The 14,315-nt window shown below is 63.0% G+C and overlaps 3 protein-coding genes across 6 annotated transcripts; all 3 read left to right on the forward strand.

Annotated features, from left to right (window-relative positions):
* The first annotated feature begins 599 nt into the window (after positions 1–599).
* HAX1 (HCLS1 associated protein X-1) lies at positions 600–2,188 on the forward strand. 3 transcript variants are annotated; one of them, XM_057398636.1, is made up of 7 exons: positions 600–710; positions 820–1,138; positions 1,225–1,270; positions 1,352–1,467; positions 1,587–1,737; positions 1,812–1,960; positions 2,067–2,188. In XM_057398636.1, the coding sequence occupies exons 1-6, from the start codon at positions 658–660 to the stop codon at positions 1,928–1,930; spliced, it is 804 nt and encodes a 267-aa protein (XP_057254619.1). In that variant the 5' UTR covers positions 600–657; the 3' UTR covers positions 1,931–1,960; positions 2,067–2,188. The 3 variants fall into 3 exon arrangements, with proteins under 3 accessions (XP_057254619.1, XP_057254617.1, XP_057254620.1); XM_057398634.1 differs by having other exon boundaries at positions 1,812–1,956; XM_057398637.1 differs by lacking the exon at positions 2,067–2,188 and having other exon boundaries at positions 1,587–1,718; positions 1,812–1,971.
* A 218-nt stretch (positions 2,189–2,406) lies between these two features.
* On the forward strand, positions 2,407–4,462 carry AQP10 (aquaporin 10). Its single transcript, XM_057398600.1, has 6 exons — positions 2,407–2,772; positions 3,325–3,451; positions 3,537–3,674; positions 3,755–3,873; positions 3,951–4,168; positions 4,240–4,462. Exons 1-6 carry the CDS (start codon positions 2,668–2,670, stop codon positions 4,460–4,462), a joined length of 930 nt encoding a protein of 309 aa, XP_057254583.1. The 5' UTR covers positions 2,407–2,667.
* Positions 4,463–4,787: 325 nt separating this feature from the next.
* On the forward strand, positions 4,788–13,341 carry ATP8B2 (ATPase phospholipid transporting 8B2). Of its 2 annotated transcripts, none has more exons than XM_057398641.1 (27): positions 4,788–4,911; positions 5,164–5,222; positions 5,669–5,782; positions 5,966–6,064; positions 6,202–6,263; positions 6,393–6,465; positions 6,773–6,843; positions 6,987–7,066; positions 7,273–7,431; positions 7,504–7,592; positions 7,664–7,860; positions 8,560–8,768; positions 8,955–8,998; positions 9,074–9,239; positions 9,323–9,511; positions 9,694–9,809; positions 9,960–10,124; positions 10,203–10,314; positions 10,437–10,542; positions 10,660–10,804; positions 10,888–11,071; positions 11,254–11,477; positions 11,735–11,818; positions 12,028–12,273; positions 12,447–12,585; positions 12,674–12,804; positions 12,895–13,341. In XM_057398641.1, exons 1-27 carry the CDS (start codon positions 4,881–4,883, stop codon positions 13,180–13,182), a joined length of 3,582 nt encoding a protein of 1,193 aa, XP_057254624.1. In that variant the 5' UTR covers positions 4,788–4,880; the 3' UTR covers positions 13,183–13,341. The 2 variants fall into 2 exon arrangements, with proteins under 2 accessions (XP_057254624.1, XP_057254622.1); XM_057398639.1 differs by having other exon boundaries at positions 5,164–5,215.
* The last annotated feature ends 974 nt before the right edge of the window (positions 13,342–14,315 follow it).

The following is a 14,315-nucleotide window of genomic DNA, read 5'->3' on the forward strand; positions in this document are numbered from 1 at the left end:
TTTTTTTTTGTACCGTGTTCTAAATTTAATGGATAAATGTGTCTTGTATATAAAAACAAAAACCCCACCACGTCCTCGATGTCTCTCATTTCCTCACTCTCCCTTTGCTGCCCCGGAGTGGGTGTTCTGCACCCCCCGATTTACTTCTCCCCCCCCCCCCCCGCCTTGCACGCTGTAAGTACCTTCTGCTTTTGGGCTCCAGATTGGGGTTTTTGGTTGTTTTCTATGCAGTCAGATCTTGTCTTTTTCAGTTCCAAATGCAGCCCCTGTGTGGGGGGTGCTTCACTAAAGAGAATAAAGATCACAAAGTCATGTGTGCATCTTTTCCTCCCTCCCTCCCTCCCTCCCCTGCCTGGCTCCGTCTTTTTGGGGCAGGGAGCAGGTTCTCCTGCCTCCCCCTTCCCGGGTTTTTAGCGCCCTTTTGTGGGTCTTTCCCGGGCACCGGGATCCCCTTGTCCCTGCCCCGGGACCCGCCTCATGTTGCGGGTGGGGAGCGGAGTCCAGCGGGAGCCTGGGAGCGACGGGAGGGGAGGGTAGAGCCAAACGCCGGCGCCTAGGCCTCCGCGGCGGGGCTTAGGACCCGGCGGCTCCGCCGGCGCTTCGCGACAACCGGCGGCACTTTACGGCAGTGCGACGCGGGGGCAGGGGACGGCGGCGATGAGCTTCTACGATGCGTTTCGGGGCTTCTTCGGGTTCCCGGGGCCGCGGAGGTACCGGTTACCCCCCCGTTGCCACCCTCCGCCCTTCCCGGTTAAACCCGGTCCCCATTAACCCCCCTGGCCCCGGTTGCTCCGGTGTCTCAGCGCCGTGGTCCCGCAGGCCCCGGGACCCGCTCTTTGGCGGCGCGACGTGGGACGAGGACGAGGATGATGAGGACGGCCCTTCCCTGGCGCAGCCCCCCCCGCACTTCGGCTTCGGGCCCCGCGGTGCCTTCGAGGAGCTGTTCCGGGACGTGGGCGAGCTCCTGGGGCTGTTCGGCGGCGCCTGGGCCGGGCTCCCGCTGCCCTCCGGCGAGCAGGAGGAGCGGCTGCCCCCCCCCGAGCCTGCAATGCCCAGCTCCGGCGAGGGGCGGCGGCTGCGGGACTCAATGCTGAAGCACCCGGAGAGCCTGGCCCAGCCATGGAGCCCCTTCCTGGGGGTGAGTGAGGCTCTGCCCCGCGAGGGGCCGGCTCTGGTGGCCGCTGGGGTGTCCTCTGTGTCACCAGTGCGTGCTTTGCCTTGCAGCTGGACGATGCTTCCCCGTCTTCTCCCAGCCTCAAGGCAGATCAGGGTGGGTGCCGCAGGGTCCCTGCCCACTCGGTTCACCCTGCCCCATGCTGCTGTCACCATCTCACGTCTCCCCCCTCCCCAGACCTGGACTCGCAGGTCTCCTCCGCAGGGCTGGGCACCATCCTGAGACCCGGCGAGCCCAAGGCTCACTCTTACTTCCAGAGCGTCTCTGTCACCAAAGTGACTCTGCCTGATGGGGTGAGTGTCCTCTGAGGGTGCAGCAAGGGGCAGCAGGTGAGCGGGGGACACTGTCCCCAGCACAAGGAGCGGAGCTAGGGCTGGTGGTGGGGCTCAGGGCTTGGTGGTGCTCTGCACAGGCGGTGGAGGAGTGCCGCACCGTGCAGGACAGCCAGGGCCGCCGGGAGACAACCGTGACACGCCGGAGGGGGGACCAAGCTTTCATCACCACCACCAAGGAGGACGGCCAGAGCAAAGACTACAGAGAGGAGGTGGTCAAGACGGATGACCGTGAGTGGGGCACTGAGTAGAGTGAGGGGAGCAAGGCAGGGCCCCCCATGAGCCAGCTCTCCTTGCTCTCCCAGGGGAGCTGGCGCAGTTTGCAGGCACATGGCCGCCAGAGGACAGTCTCCACCCTCCCAACCTGAGTGACCCATCCTCTGCGCTGGGCAGCTTCTTCCGACGCTGGTTCTCAAGCTGGTAGCTGTGCCCAGCCTGGCTGAGCACCCCGTAGGTGTGATGGGTGGGGGGACTGTGGGGCTCACCAGGGCTATGGGGATGGATGAATGGATGGGTGGACACTGGCAGCAGCCTCTTCTCACTGCCTGTTCCTGTTACAGATGGATCAGATCCTCCTGGGAGGTGGTCTCTGGGGGCTGCCTGTCTTCTGCAGAAGGACCCCTTGGGGGGCTGAGTGTGTGTGTGCATATGTGTACAGAGAAATAAAGTCTATTTATGGTAATGGTGACCTGCCAGGCTCCTTCAGGCCAGAACCTGCCCGATGCAGAGCCAGGAACCCACCAAGTGGCTCCTGGGTGCAGGCAGTGATGGGCTGCTCTGTGCCGATCCCTGCCCACCATGTCTGGTCTCCTGTGCTCCTCTCAAGGAACCAGCCCAGGACCCGTTCCAAGGCTTCTTCATTCCTCTTCATTAGTGCTGCCTGTGAGCAGGGATCCGGCAGGGAAAAGCAGAGCTCCCTGGAGCACACCCACCTGTGCTGGCTCAGCAGAGCCTGGGGACCTGCGGGGGCTCTGCTCCTACCGGGGCCACACTGCTGTCCCCAGCCCCACGCAGGACTCTGGTCCCTGCGAGGCGTCTCCCTGTGCTGTGGCTCCAATTGGTGTAAAGTCTGCACATTATCACCCAGCACCAGGGCTCATAAAACCTGGCTGGGACAGAGCCCGGCATCACCGTTGCTGCTGCCTGCTCCTAGCCAGCCCCATGGGCACCACTTCCTTCTTGAAGAGTGCCCGGGCTCTGCTCCACATCCAGAACCAGCTGGTGCGGGAGTGCCTGGCTGAGATGTTGGCCGTCCTCGTGCTCATCGTGAGTGGGAAACAGGGGGGTTTGGGGCAGACACTGGGGGATCCCAGGGCAGGGGGGGGGGTTGGGGCTCCACTGTGCTCATGGAGGAATTACCTGACCTCCTGCTTGGACCTGGGAAATGCTGCACCACAGTGGCTCGGGCACACCATGGGCACGGGAGCTGCCATATGGCTCCTGAGGGAGCAGTGCTGGGTAGCACATACCTTGACACCTCTTGCCCTGCCTCAGACAAAGGTTGGGGCTCTGGAGCTGCACGTGGGGCTGCGTCCTGAAGGGCAGCACCTCTTCCCTGCTGCCTGCCCAGGAAAGCACACAGCATACTTTGCAATTAGAACCACAGTCAGGAGCAGTCACCACCTCCCTGCCTGTCTCCATGTGGTGCCCGAACCTGGAGCCAGGGGATGTGGCATGGAGATGGTGCAGGCAGCAGCACTGGAGCAGCCCTCACCTGGCTGATGCCCTGCTGCCTGGGTTCAGCGCTGATCCTGTCCCTGGGGAGCAGGCTGGGGGCTTGACAAGGGGCTGTGCTGGAGCCATGTCCCTCTCCTGCAGCTCATCACCCTGAGCGGCTCAGCGCAGATGGTCACCAGCTCTGAGTCCAAGGGGAACATCCTCACTGCCTACCTGGCAAGCGCCCTGGCCGTCATGGTGTCCATCTATATAGCTGGGGGAGTGTCTGGTGAGGCTGGGGAGGGGGCCCTGCTCCCGCTGTCCCCTGGCTCCAAGGACCCCCTGCTCCCACGCCTCTCCCCGCTCCATTGCAGGGGCCCACCTGAACCCAGCGTTCTCCCTCGCCATGTGCCTCCTGGAGCAGTTTCCCTGGTGGAAGTTGCCCATCTTTGTGGCCGTGCAGACTTTGGGAGCATTCGTCTCTGCTGGTGCTGTCTATGCTGTCTACTATGGTACAGGGCTGGGGGCCCGTGTCCAGTGGTTGTGTCAGGGTGACCAGGCTCCCCACACAGGCTCTGCCTTTGCTCTGCAGATGCCATCCATCACTACAGCAATGGGACCCTCACCGCCTCTGGCCCCCGGGAAACTGCCTCCATCTTTGCCACCTACCCTGCTGACTACCTGTCCCTCTCCAATGGCTTCTTGGACCAGGTGGGTGCCAGGGTTGGCTCCCCCCAGCCTGGCGGCACTGGTCCCCCCGGTGCTGAGCTGTCACACCGGCCCTGCAGGTGGTGGCCACGGCACTGCTGATTGTGGGCATCCTGGCCATCCTGGACACCCGCAACAAAGGTGTCCCTAAGGGCCTGGAGCCAGTGGCAGTGGCCCTGCTGGTGTTCTCCCTCGAGGCCTCCCTGGGCTCCAACTGCAGCTGCCCCATGAACCCTGCACGGGATTTTGGGCCCCGACTCTTCACCTGTGTGGCAGGTTGGGGCACAGAGGTCTTCAGGTGGGTCGAGGTAAGGGGGTGAAGGTGGGGAGCATGGGGGTGACACCTTGCCCACTATGCCCCGTCCCCAGCAGGGGCAATGGGTGGTGGTGGGTGCCGGTGGTGGCACCGATGCTGGGAGCCGCTGTGGGCTCAGCCCTGTACCAGCTCCTCGTGGCGTTTCACCACCCGCTCCCGGAGGGCGCTGCCGCAGCAGAGCAGAGCCCCCCGGTCCTCAGCATCGCTGCCGTCCCCACGGACCCCAAGACCTCACCCGCAGAGGAGGACACCGGGAGGACGCTGCCCCAGAAGTGACGCTGGAGACACCCCCTGCCCCGAACCGGCGGCACCGGCCCCCACGGCCCCCATTGCACCAATAAACGAGCCCTGAGGCCGCGGGGTGTCTGTGGGGTGTCGATGGGGTATCCATGGGGTGCCCGTGGGGTGTCCATGCAGCGGCCATGGATTGTCTATGGGGTGCCCGTGGGGTGCCCGTGGGGTGTCCATGCAGCGGCCATGGGGTGTCCGTGGGGTGCCCGTGAGGTGCCACCTCCCTCTCACAGGACCCCGCTCCCCCCCCCATCACTTCCGCCGCCGACCGGCGCCGCCGCGGCCATGGGGCGCTGAGCCGGCAGCAGCAGCGCGGCAGCGGGAGCGGGGCCGCAGCGGCCCCGGTACCGGCCCCCGGCCCCGGCCGCCAGCCCGCTCCCCATGGGCTGCGGGGCCGCGGGCCATGGAGCGGTGCGCGGCCCGCCGGGCCCCAGGTGAGCGGGGGGGGGAGGCCGGTAAGGCCGCGGGAGGCCCCGGTGGGCCCCTGTACCGCGGCGGAGCGGGAGGGCCCGGGCAGGGGCTGCGGCAGCGCGGGATGGAGCCGCAGCCGTGATCGTGCCTCGGGAGGTGCCCGAGAAGTGGCCGCGGGTCCGGGAGCCCCGCGGGGCGGTGCGGGCGCGGCGGGGCCGGGCCGCGGGGACGGGAGGGGTCGGGGGGCTGAGGGCAGCGCCCGGGCTGTGTTGCAGAGGAGGAGCGGCGGGTGCGAGCCAACGCGCGGGACTACAACGAGAAGTTCCAGTACGCAGTGAGTGCTCTGGGGGGGAAGCGAGCGGCTCGGAGGGGGCTGGCACCGGGTCAGCGCCGGGGGGGGGTTACAGCTAAAATTAGATGTTTATCCCTGAGACAATTGTGCTGATGAGCATCACACGGGACTGCACGGCACTGCATTGCACTGCACTGCACAAGACTGCATGGCACAGCACTGCACTGCTCATCACTGCACTCTGGTCCCTCGGTACCAGCCGCTCCTTGGGTACTGGTTGGTCCCTGGGTACAGACAGGTCCCTGGGTACTGGTGGGTGACCCAGGGGAAGAAATCTGCTTCTTGAGGAAAAGTTAGAGGAGGGGTAGGAGCTGCTGGGCTGAGATCCCAGGTTAGGGCCATGGTGAGCTGCAGCTCTCAGAGTGATGCTGGGACCACAGGGGCCTCAGCAGCTCATGAACCCTCCCTTTTGTCCTGTCCATCCCCAGAGCAACTGCATCAAGACCTCCAAGTACAACATCATCACCTTCCTGCCTGTCAACCTCTTCGAGCAGTTCCAGGAAGTGGCCAACACCTATTTCCTCTTCCTCCTCATCCTGCAGGTGAGTGCTGGGGTCCTGGGGAGCCAGATGGGGCTCTTCCATCATCTCCTTCCCTGGCTGGGCAGCTGGGGGGGGCCAGGACACATCCTGCCCTTGGGAAGTGTGGGTTTGACACCCTTGAGCAGGGATGGTGTGGGCCTGGGGCTGGCCTGGTCCCCCCCAGCTCCCACTCTCTGTCCCCAGCTGATCCCACAGATCTCTTCACTCTCCTGGTTCACCACCATCGTGCCTTTGGTTCTTGTCTTAACCATCACAGCTGTCAAAGATGCCACGGACGACTATGTGAGTGGTTCCCCACGTGCCCCTCTGTTAGGGCCAGGGGACTTGGGGCTGTGACCCTGGTGCGGGTGTGCAGGGGTAGGGCTGCAGGACCCCATCCCCAGCAGAGCTGACGGCGCTGTCTTCCCCTCTGCACCCAGTTCCGCCATAAAAGTGACAACCAGGTGAACAACCGGCAGTCTCAGGTGCTCATCAGTGGAGTGTGAGTGTCACAGGGACAGGACAGCCAGGGAGGGGGCATGGCCCCCCCCAGGACATGGCACAGGGCTGCAGGCAGGGGAACAGAGCGCTGCCAACTCCCACCTAACTCCACTGCGCTGTCTCCCTGCAGCCTCCGACAGGAGCAGTGGATGAACGTCCGTGTTGGAGACATCATCAAGCTGGAGAACAACCAGTTCGTGGCGGTGAGTGTGGCCCCAACACAGGAGTGGTCCTGGCTTGGTGACACACAGGGACAGTGGCATGGCATGGTGCTCCTCCATCACCTGGGGTGGAGGTGTCAGGGACTTCCCCACTGGGAAGTTGCATTTAGGATGTAGCATTGGAGCTCTGGAGATTGCCTGATGTGGGTCCTTCAGGAGCTGGTGTCCAGGGTGCTAGCAGCACCATGCTGAGTACACCTGGTTCTGGACCCTGCTGGCCCCTGGCTTCCCTGTGGAAGGTGTAGGGGACCCGGTGTCAGCACAACCCTTCCCATGTCTCTCCTGGCAGGCTGACCTCCTCCTGCTCTCCAGCAGTGAACCCCATGGGTTGTGCTACATAGAGACTGCAGAGCTGGACGGGTAGGTAACCCCTGCTCACCTCGAGTGACAGGGGAAGGCAAGAGGTAGGAGTGAGATCAGGGCAGGGCAGGAACTGCTGGGGACCCAAACCTAGGGAGCATCTGCTGCCTCTAACCCCACATGTGGTGCCTCCTTGCTCGCAGAGAGACCAACATGAAGGTGCGACAGGCCATCCCTGTCACCTCAGAGCTGGGTGACACCAGCAAGCTGGCTCGGTTTGATGGTGAGTGCCTGTGACCAGCCCCTGGATTTTCTCCTCCATCATCTTGGCATGGGCCCACCCTGGAGAGACCAGGACCATCCCTGCACTGTTGTGGTCCTACGGTTTGAATCAGATCTCTGGGGAGCTGGGGACAGTGCTGGGAGCACTGGGATGGAGCTGAGCACGTAGAGAAGGCGTGTTACAGCCAAGCCATCCCCTGTGCCCAGGTGAGGTGATCTGTGAACCCCCCAACAACAAGCTGGACAAGTTTGGAGGGACGCTCTACTGGAAGGAAAGCAAGTACCCCCTGAGCAACCAGAACATGCTGCTGCGGGGCTGCGTCCTGCGCAACACCGAGTGGTGCTTTGGCCTCGTTGTCTTTGCAGGTAGGTTGGGACAGCAGCCACCACTGTCCTGCACACAAGGGAGAAAGCCCCTGACACCCTTCCTTCCTCCAGGGCCTGACACCAAGCTCATGCAGAACAGCGGCCGGACCAAGTTCAAGCGGACGAGCATCGATCGGCTGATGAACACGCTGGTGCTCTGGGTAGGCAGGCAGATCCCAGGGAGCCCCGGCTGTGGCCTCCTTTGGGCTCTGATGTTCTGTCCTGTCCCCAGATCTTCGGGTTCCTGGTGTGCATGGGGGTGATTCTGGCCATTGGCAATGCCATCTGGGAGCATGAGGTGGGCGTCTGCTTCCAGATCTACCTGCCCTGGGACGAGGGGGTGCACAGTGCCTTCTTCTCGGGCTTCCTCTCCTTCTGGTCCTACATCATCATCCTCAACACTGTGGTGCCCATCTCACTCTACGTAAGGTAGGGCAGTGACAGAGGGGCTGGGGATGTGCGAGGGGCAGGCACCAGGAATTAGGGGTGCCCTCTGGGGAGGGGAGATGGGGATGGAGACCCACGGGCAGAGCTGTGTGCATGGGGTGGGCACGGGCTGCTCTCCTGGTGATGGGCCATGTCTGCCCTTGGAGATACCCCAAGACCTGAGACCCCACAGGTCCCTCAGGCCCCCCTGGCTGTGTCTGGCTGCTCGTCTCTCCCTGCCCTGGCTGCATGCTGGTTATTTTGCTCTGCCTTCCTGCAGCTCCCAGGCTCCTGCACTGTCCCCTTCTCTCTCTCTTTTAATTTCTCTCTCTTTTCGTTCCCCAGCATGGGTTCTGTCACCCTTAGCCCCGAGGTAAGAACGTGTCGCCCCCACCCCTGCCCCTAGTTCATTGCTGTCTGCCCTGGGGGCTGGGGAGGGGGTTTGGGGACATGCCCAGGGAACCCTACGGGCTCCCCCCTCGGTGCCAGGCCCTGCGACCCCAGCCCTGGCTTGGCAGTGGCTGTTGGTAGGAGCGGGTGCAGACCAGCCCCGGGGAAGGGTGCGGGAGCCAGCAAGCAGCATGGGGGCCCTGGGTGCGGGGGTGACCCAGGCAGCTGGGGGCCTGGGGTGGGGAGGGTGTGCCCGTCACTGGCTCAGCAGAGCTTCCCTGCCCCGGTGACGCATGGCTGTCCCCCCTGCAGTGTGGAGGTGATCCGCCTTGGGCACAGCTACTTCATCAACTGGGACAAGAAGATGTACTGTGCCAAGCGCCGGACACCAGCCGAGGCCCGGACCACCACCCTCAATGAGGAGCTGGGGCAGGTGGAGTACATCTTCTCTGACAAGACTGGCACCCTCACCCAGAACATCATGGTCTTCAGCAAGTGCTCTGTGAATGGGCACAGCTACGGTGAGCGCAGGGCACGGGGGATGGGCTGGGCGTGCCTGCAGGGGGTGGGTGCACCAGGTCCCCTCCTGCAGACCCTGGGGGGGACGAGAGGGCTCAGCCATAGCGTGGGGGCACCCCTGGGCATGGGTGCTGGTGGAGCCACAGCGGTGGGGCCCTTTCCTGGTTAACCTGTGCCCTGGTTCACAGGTGATGTTCAGGACGTGCTGGGCCACAAGGCAGAGCTGGGAGAGGTGAGAGTGCCACAGGGCTGGTGCCTGGCCATGCCGCTGCCCGCAGCAGCATAACCTCACCTCTGTCCCTGCCAGCGGCCAGAGCCGGTTGACTTCTCCTTCAACCCACTGGCGGACCCCCGGTTCCAGTTCTGGGACCCCAGCCTGCTGGAAGCCATCAAGCTGGGAGACCCCCACGTGCATGAGTTCTTCCGTCTGCTCTCGCTCTGCCACACCGTCATGTCCGAGGAGAAGAACGAAGGTGGGTGCAGAGGACAGGACCTGTCCCTGCTCCCTGTGTGGCTTGGGCTGTGGCGCAGCCTCTCACCCCTGTGCTGTCCCCAGGGGAGCTCTATTACAAAGCTCAGTCCCCAGACGAGGGAGCGCTGGTCACAGCCGCCAGGAACTTCGGCTTCGTGTTCCGGTCCCGTACCCCCAAGACAATCACAGTGCACGAGCTGGGCCGAGCCATCACGTACCAGCTGCTGGCCATCCTGGACTTCAACAACATCCGCAAGCGCATGTCTGTCATCGGTGAGACCCTGAGCCCTGCACAGGGGCTGGGAGGGCTGGGGGCTTGCTGCGGTGGACTTGGAGACCAGCCCCATGCAAATGGTGACATGACTGCAGAGGCATCATCGGCTCATGGCTGGAGGTAGGAGTGGGACCTGCTCCTGCTCCCCTGAGCCAGGCAGCTTGTTCCCTGCTCCCCACAGTGCGCAGCCCCGAGGGCAAGATCCGGCTGTACTGCAAAGGTGCTGACACCATCCTGCTGGAGCGCCTCCACCCCATCAACCAGGACCTGACCAATGTCACCACCGACCACCTCAATGTGAGTGTGGCAGGGTCCTGCTGGCAGGGCTGTGGAGAGAAGAGGAGCTGCCCACAGGCATGGAGCCTGGCGTGTGCCCTGCCCTGGAGGCCATCAGGGCCTGGGGACACCATCAAGGTCTGTCCCTTCACCTGACTCCGGCCACTGCAGGAATATGCTGGTGAGGGGCTGCGGACGCTGGTGCTGGCCTACAAAGACCTGGAGGAGAGCTACTACGAGGAGTGGTCTGAGCGGCTGCACCAAGCCAGCAGTGCCCACGAGGCCCGGGAGGATCGCCTGGCTCAGCTCTATGATGAGGTGGAGCACGATATGATGGTACGTGGGGGTGGGGGCACTGGGGAGTGGGAAGGGGCTGGGGTGCAGCCTGATCTTCTGCCTCTTTGGGTCCTCCAGCTGCTTGGAGCCACAGCCATCGAGGACAAACTGCAGCAGGGGGTCCCTGAAACCATCGCCATCCTGACGCTGGCTAACATCAAGATCTGGGTGCTGACGGGGGACAAACAGGGTGAGTAGTACTGGGGTGGGGGTCTGGGCTGGCTGGAGATGAGGCTGCTTTCCTGGGGGTCAGTGGGACATGTGCTCCTCCTTGGGCTAGGCCTGGCTCAGCCCCTGGTTTCCCATCCCCAGAAACAGCCGTGAACATCGGCTACTCCTGCAAGATGCTGACGGACGACATGACCGAGGTGTTCGTGGTCACAGGCCACACTGTGCTGGAGGTGCGAGAGGAGCTCAGGTGAGGGTTGGGGGCAGAGGACATGCGTGAGGCTGGTGTGAGGCACAGCTGCGTGCAGGGAACGGGGGGTTACAGAAGTGCCCTCACTCGAGGCCCCCTGACCCTTCTCCTCCTCAGGAAAGCCCGGGAGAAGATGATGGATGCATCACACTCCACAAGCAATGGCTTCTCCTACCAGGAGAAACTCTCCTCTTCCAAGCTCACCTCTGTGCTGGAAGCCATCGCGGGTGAATATGCCCTAGTCATCAATGGGCACAGCCTGGTAGGGACCTGGGAGTGTGGCTGGATGGGGCACAGTGCTCAGCTCTGGGATGTTTCCCCAGCATCCCCCTGCTCTCCTTGCAGGCCCATGCACTGGAGGCTGACATGGAGGTGGAGTTCCTGGAGACAGCGTGTGCCTGCAAGGCCGTCATCTGCTGCCGTGTCACACCCCTGCAGAAGGCCCAGGTGGTGGAGCTGGTGAAGAAGTACAAGAAAGCTGTGACCCTGGCCATCGGGGACGGCGCCAACGATGTCAGCATGATCAAGAGTGAGTCCCGGGGTCTGGGCAGCAGCAGGAGGGACAGATCCCCACTTGCACTATCCCGTGGCAGCATCTGCCCTTGCCCCTTTGTGCCCTGCAGGAACATAGTCCCAGGGGAAGGGTGCCACCCCTGGTCCCTGTGCTCCTGGCAGAGCCCTCTTCACCCCACGTGTCTCTTCCCTCCACAGCCGCCCACATCGGGGTGGGCATCAGCGGGCAGGAGGGCATCCAGGCAGTGCTGGCCTCCGACTACTCCTTCTCCCAGTTCAAGTTCCTGCAGCGCCTGCTGCTGGTGCATGGACGCTGGTCCTACCTACGCATGTGCAAGTTCCTCTGCTACTTCTTCTACAAGAACTTTGCCTTCACCATGGTCCACTTCTGGTTTGGCTTCTTCTGCGGCTTCTCGGCACAGGTGGGTTGTTGGCTTCTCACGCTTGGAGTTGGAGAGGGTTTGCCCACGGGACCCCTCTGCTCTGAGGCATGCCCCAGTCCCAAGGCTCCCCATGGGGCCTCATCCTGCAGCTGCAGGCACAGCTTGGGATCCCTCCGGAGCGTGGCAGCATGTGGTGGGTGTGAGGAGCCCAGGGCATTGCACCACTTGGGGTGGGCACAGGGACAGCGGGGTACAGAGCAGGTCTGGTGTCCCCCTGAGCGCTCCATTTCATGCAGACTGTGTATGACCAGTACTTCATCACTCTCTACAACATCGTCTACACGTCGCTGCCTGTGCTCGCCATGGGGGTATTCGACCAGGTACAGTGGGGAGCAGTGCAGGGGCTCCCTGAGTGCACAAGTTGCTGGCCCCTATGTGGCCCATCTGCAGGAGGAAGGGCTGCCCGGGTGCCTGGGCTGGGCTGACCTTGTCTCTTCACGGTCAGCAGTGAAGGCTCGCCCAGCCCCAGGGAGCAGGTTCTGCCTGCCCAGGGCTGCAGGAAGGTGCCCAGTGTGCCCTGTGTCCCCAGGACGTGCCAGAGCAGCGGAGCATGGAGTACCCCAAGCTCTATGAGCCTGGACAGCTGAACCTGCTCTTCAACAAACGGGAGTTCTTCATCTGCATCGCCCAGGGCATCTACACCTCTGTCCTCATGTTCTTCATCCCCTATGGTGTCTTTGCGGACGCCACCCGTGATGATGGAGCTCAGCTGGCTGACTACCAGTCCTTTGCTGTCACTGTCGCCACCTCCCTTGTGATTGTTGTCAGTGTGCAGGTAGGGACATGGCTGCTTACAGGGAGCTGGCAGGTAGGGATGTGGCTGCTCAGTCTCTGCCCCTCACCAGGAACACAGCTGGTGAAGGCTTGGGTCCTATCCTGCCCCATGGCCATGCTTGGCGCACCACAGCTGTTCCCTGAGCCCTGCTTCTTCCTTCCCCTCTCCACCAGATTGGGCTGGACACGGGCTTCTGGACAGCCATCAACCACTTCTTCATCTGGGGCAGCCTTGCTGCCTACTTCGCCATCCTGTTTGCCATGCACAGCAATGGACTCTTCCAGATGTTCCCCAACCAGTTCCGCTTTGTGGGTGAGTGCCAGGGGAGCTGAGTGATGCACCCCACCTCAGCAGCATGCTACCCCAGCCCAGTTCTGTCTAGCTTCATGCTCCCCCCCAGGTAATGCACAGAACACGCTGGCCCAGCCCACAGTCTGGTTGACCATCGCCCTCACCACTGTGGTCTGCATCATGCCTGTTGTGGCCTTTCGCTTCCTCAAGCTGGACCTGAAGCCTGAACTCTCAGACACGGTGGGAGCACCTGACCATAGGGGCTGGGCGTGGAGGGGTGTCCTCTTTCTTCCCTGGGGGTCCCTGATGTGTTCCCGGTGCTGTCCTCAGGTGCGCTACACTCAGCTCGTGCGGAAGAAGCAGAAGACCCAGCACCGGTGCATGCGGCGTGCAGGGCGTGTGGGCTCCCGCCGTTCTGGCTACGCCTTCTCCCACCAGGAGGGCTTCGGGGAGCTCATCATGTCCGGTAAGAACATGCGGCTCAGCTCCCTGGCGCTCTCCAGCTTCACGGCCCGGCCCAGCACTGGCTGGATTGAGACCCTGCGCAAGAAGAAGGGCAGCGACAGCAGCACCGCTGGCAGCCCCAGCAGTGCCGCCAGCAAGACTCTCAAGGTGTGAGGCTGGGGAAGGGGGGGGCATGTCCCCTCCCATGCAGTCAGGGATCCTCCTTCTCTCACAGTGGCCTGGGGGGTCCCAAGCAGGAGGACAGAGGCCACGTGTGCCCCTGAGGTGTTGGTGGAGTTTGGACTGTCATGGCGTAACCAAAAAGTCTTTTTACCCCATCCCTGGGAGGGATGGACGCACGGACACTGCCCCCAGCAGCCCTCCCTGGGCTGCTTCTCTGTCAGTATTCACCTCCACAAAGTGCAAGTACCCCAATCACACGTGAATGTATCATGCCAGAGACGCTGCTGTGGGCAGGCGTGGAGAGTTGGGGGTGCTGTGACAGCAGCCTCCCTCTTCCCTCCCCCTCCTCCCCCGTGTCTTCTTTTTATATCAAAATAGAGAAAAAAAACCACCAAAAGAAACCCACAAAAAACACACAAAACAGACAAGGAAGGACAGACGCCCTACAACTGCTTCGGCCTGTGTTGCACACGGTGATGGAGAGAGCGGGGAGGCCGTGGCCCTGGGGCGCTCCGGAGCCGGGGGATGGGCTGGGAAAGGGGAAGCGTTCCCCGGGTCCTTCCCTGTCTCTGCGGGAGCAGCAGCCGTGATTCACTCCCACACCCAACACTGGGCTCTTGCACAACTTTCAGCCTCCGCTTCCTCCCTGCTCTTCCTCCCCGCGCCAGCTCCTGGGGTCCCCACCGGGGGATCGCTGGGGGGGGGGGCGGTCGGGGGTCTCTGTGATACCAAAGAGGAATCCGGTTCAAAACGGGCTCTGGCTTGGGCTGGAGTCGATTTTTCGGGAAGTTCGGGAGTTTCTTTGTGTCGGGGTGGGGGACGCGAGGATCGGGGCGTCTAATTTATTACACGTTTCTATAGTGCGGGATTGTCAAAATCACGGGACCGCAGCAGGAAAAAATGAACCAAAACCCAGCGTTTTCTATATAAAAACAACCACAAAGTTGTGCGCAGCCGTGTCCTGTGTCCTTCGGGGGGGGACGGGTACTGGAGGCGGCAGCAGGTGCGGGGCACCGGGAGTACAGAGCGGGGGGGGTGGCTGCTTTCCCCCCCCTTCCCCCGGTGCTGGCCCCGCCCCTCCCGGGCGCACGTGCTGGAGCCGTCCCCGTTCCCCGTCTTGTCCC

This window comes from Pezoporus wallicus, unplaced genomic scaffold (genome assembly GCF_028554395.1).
Source record: "Pezoporus wallicus isolate ANWC-B61680 ecotype Strahan unplaced genomic scaffold, APGP_CSIRO_Pwel_v1 scaffold_9020, whole genome shotgun sequence".
In the NCBI taxonomy this organism is placed as follows: Eukaryota; Metazoa; Chordata; class Aves; order Psittaciformes; family Psittacidae; genus Pezoporus; species Pezoporus wallicus.

Excerpts from the sequence above, each read along its gene's own strand:
- HAX1 (XM_057398636.1), top strand. The coding sequence starts at position 658 with ATGAGCTTCTACGATGCGTTTCGGGGCTTCTTCGGGTTCCCGGGGCCG. Across the intron at positions 1,139-1,224 it reads CATGGAGCCCCTTCCTGGGG|CTGGACGATGCTTCCCCGTC; the intron begins GTGAGTGAGGCT and ends TTTGCCTTGCAG. Across the intron at positions 1,738-1,811 it reads GGTGGTCAAGACGGATGACC|GGGAGCTGGCGCAGTTTGCA; the intron begins GTGAGTGGGGCA and ends TTGCTCTCCCAG.
- AQP10 (XM_057398600.1), top strand. The coding sequence starts at position 2,668 with ATGGGCACCACTTCCTTCTTGAAGAGTGCCCGGGCTCTGCTCCACATC. Across the intron at positions 3,874-3,950 it reads CCAATGGCTTCTTGGACCAG|GTGGTGGCCACGGCACTGCT; the intron begins GTGGGTGCCAGG and ends CCGGCCCTGCAG. Across the intron at positions 4,169-4,239 it reads TGGGGCACAGAGGTCTTCAG|CAGGGGCAATGGGTGGTGGT; the intron begins GTGGGTCGAGGT and ends CCCCGTCCCCAG.
- ATP8B2 (XM_057398639.1), top strand. The coding sequence starts at position 4,859 with ATGGGCTGCGGGGCCGCGGGCCATGGAGCGGTGCGCGGCCCGCCGGGC. Across the intron at positions 7,861-8,559 it reads CCCATCTCACTCTACGTAAG|TGTGGAGGTGATCCGCCTTG; the intron begins GTAGGGCAGTGA and ends TCCCCCCTGCAG. Across the intron at positions 10,805-10,887 it reads TCATCAATGGGCACAGCCTG|GCCCATGCACTGGAGGCTGA; the intron begins GTAGGGACCTGG and ends CTCTCCTTGCAG.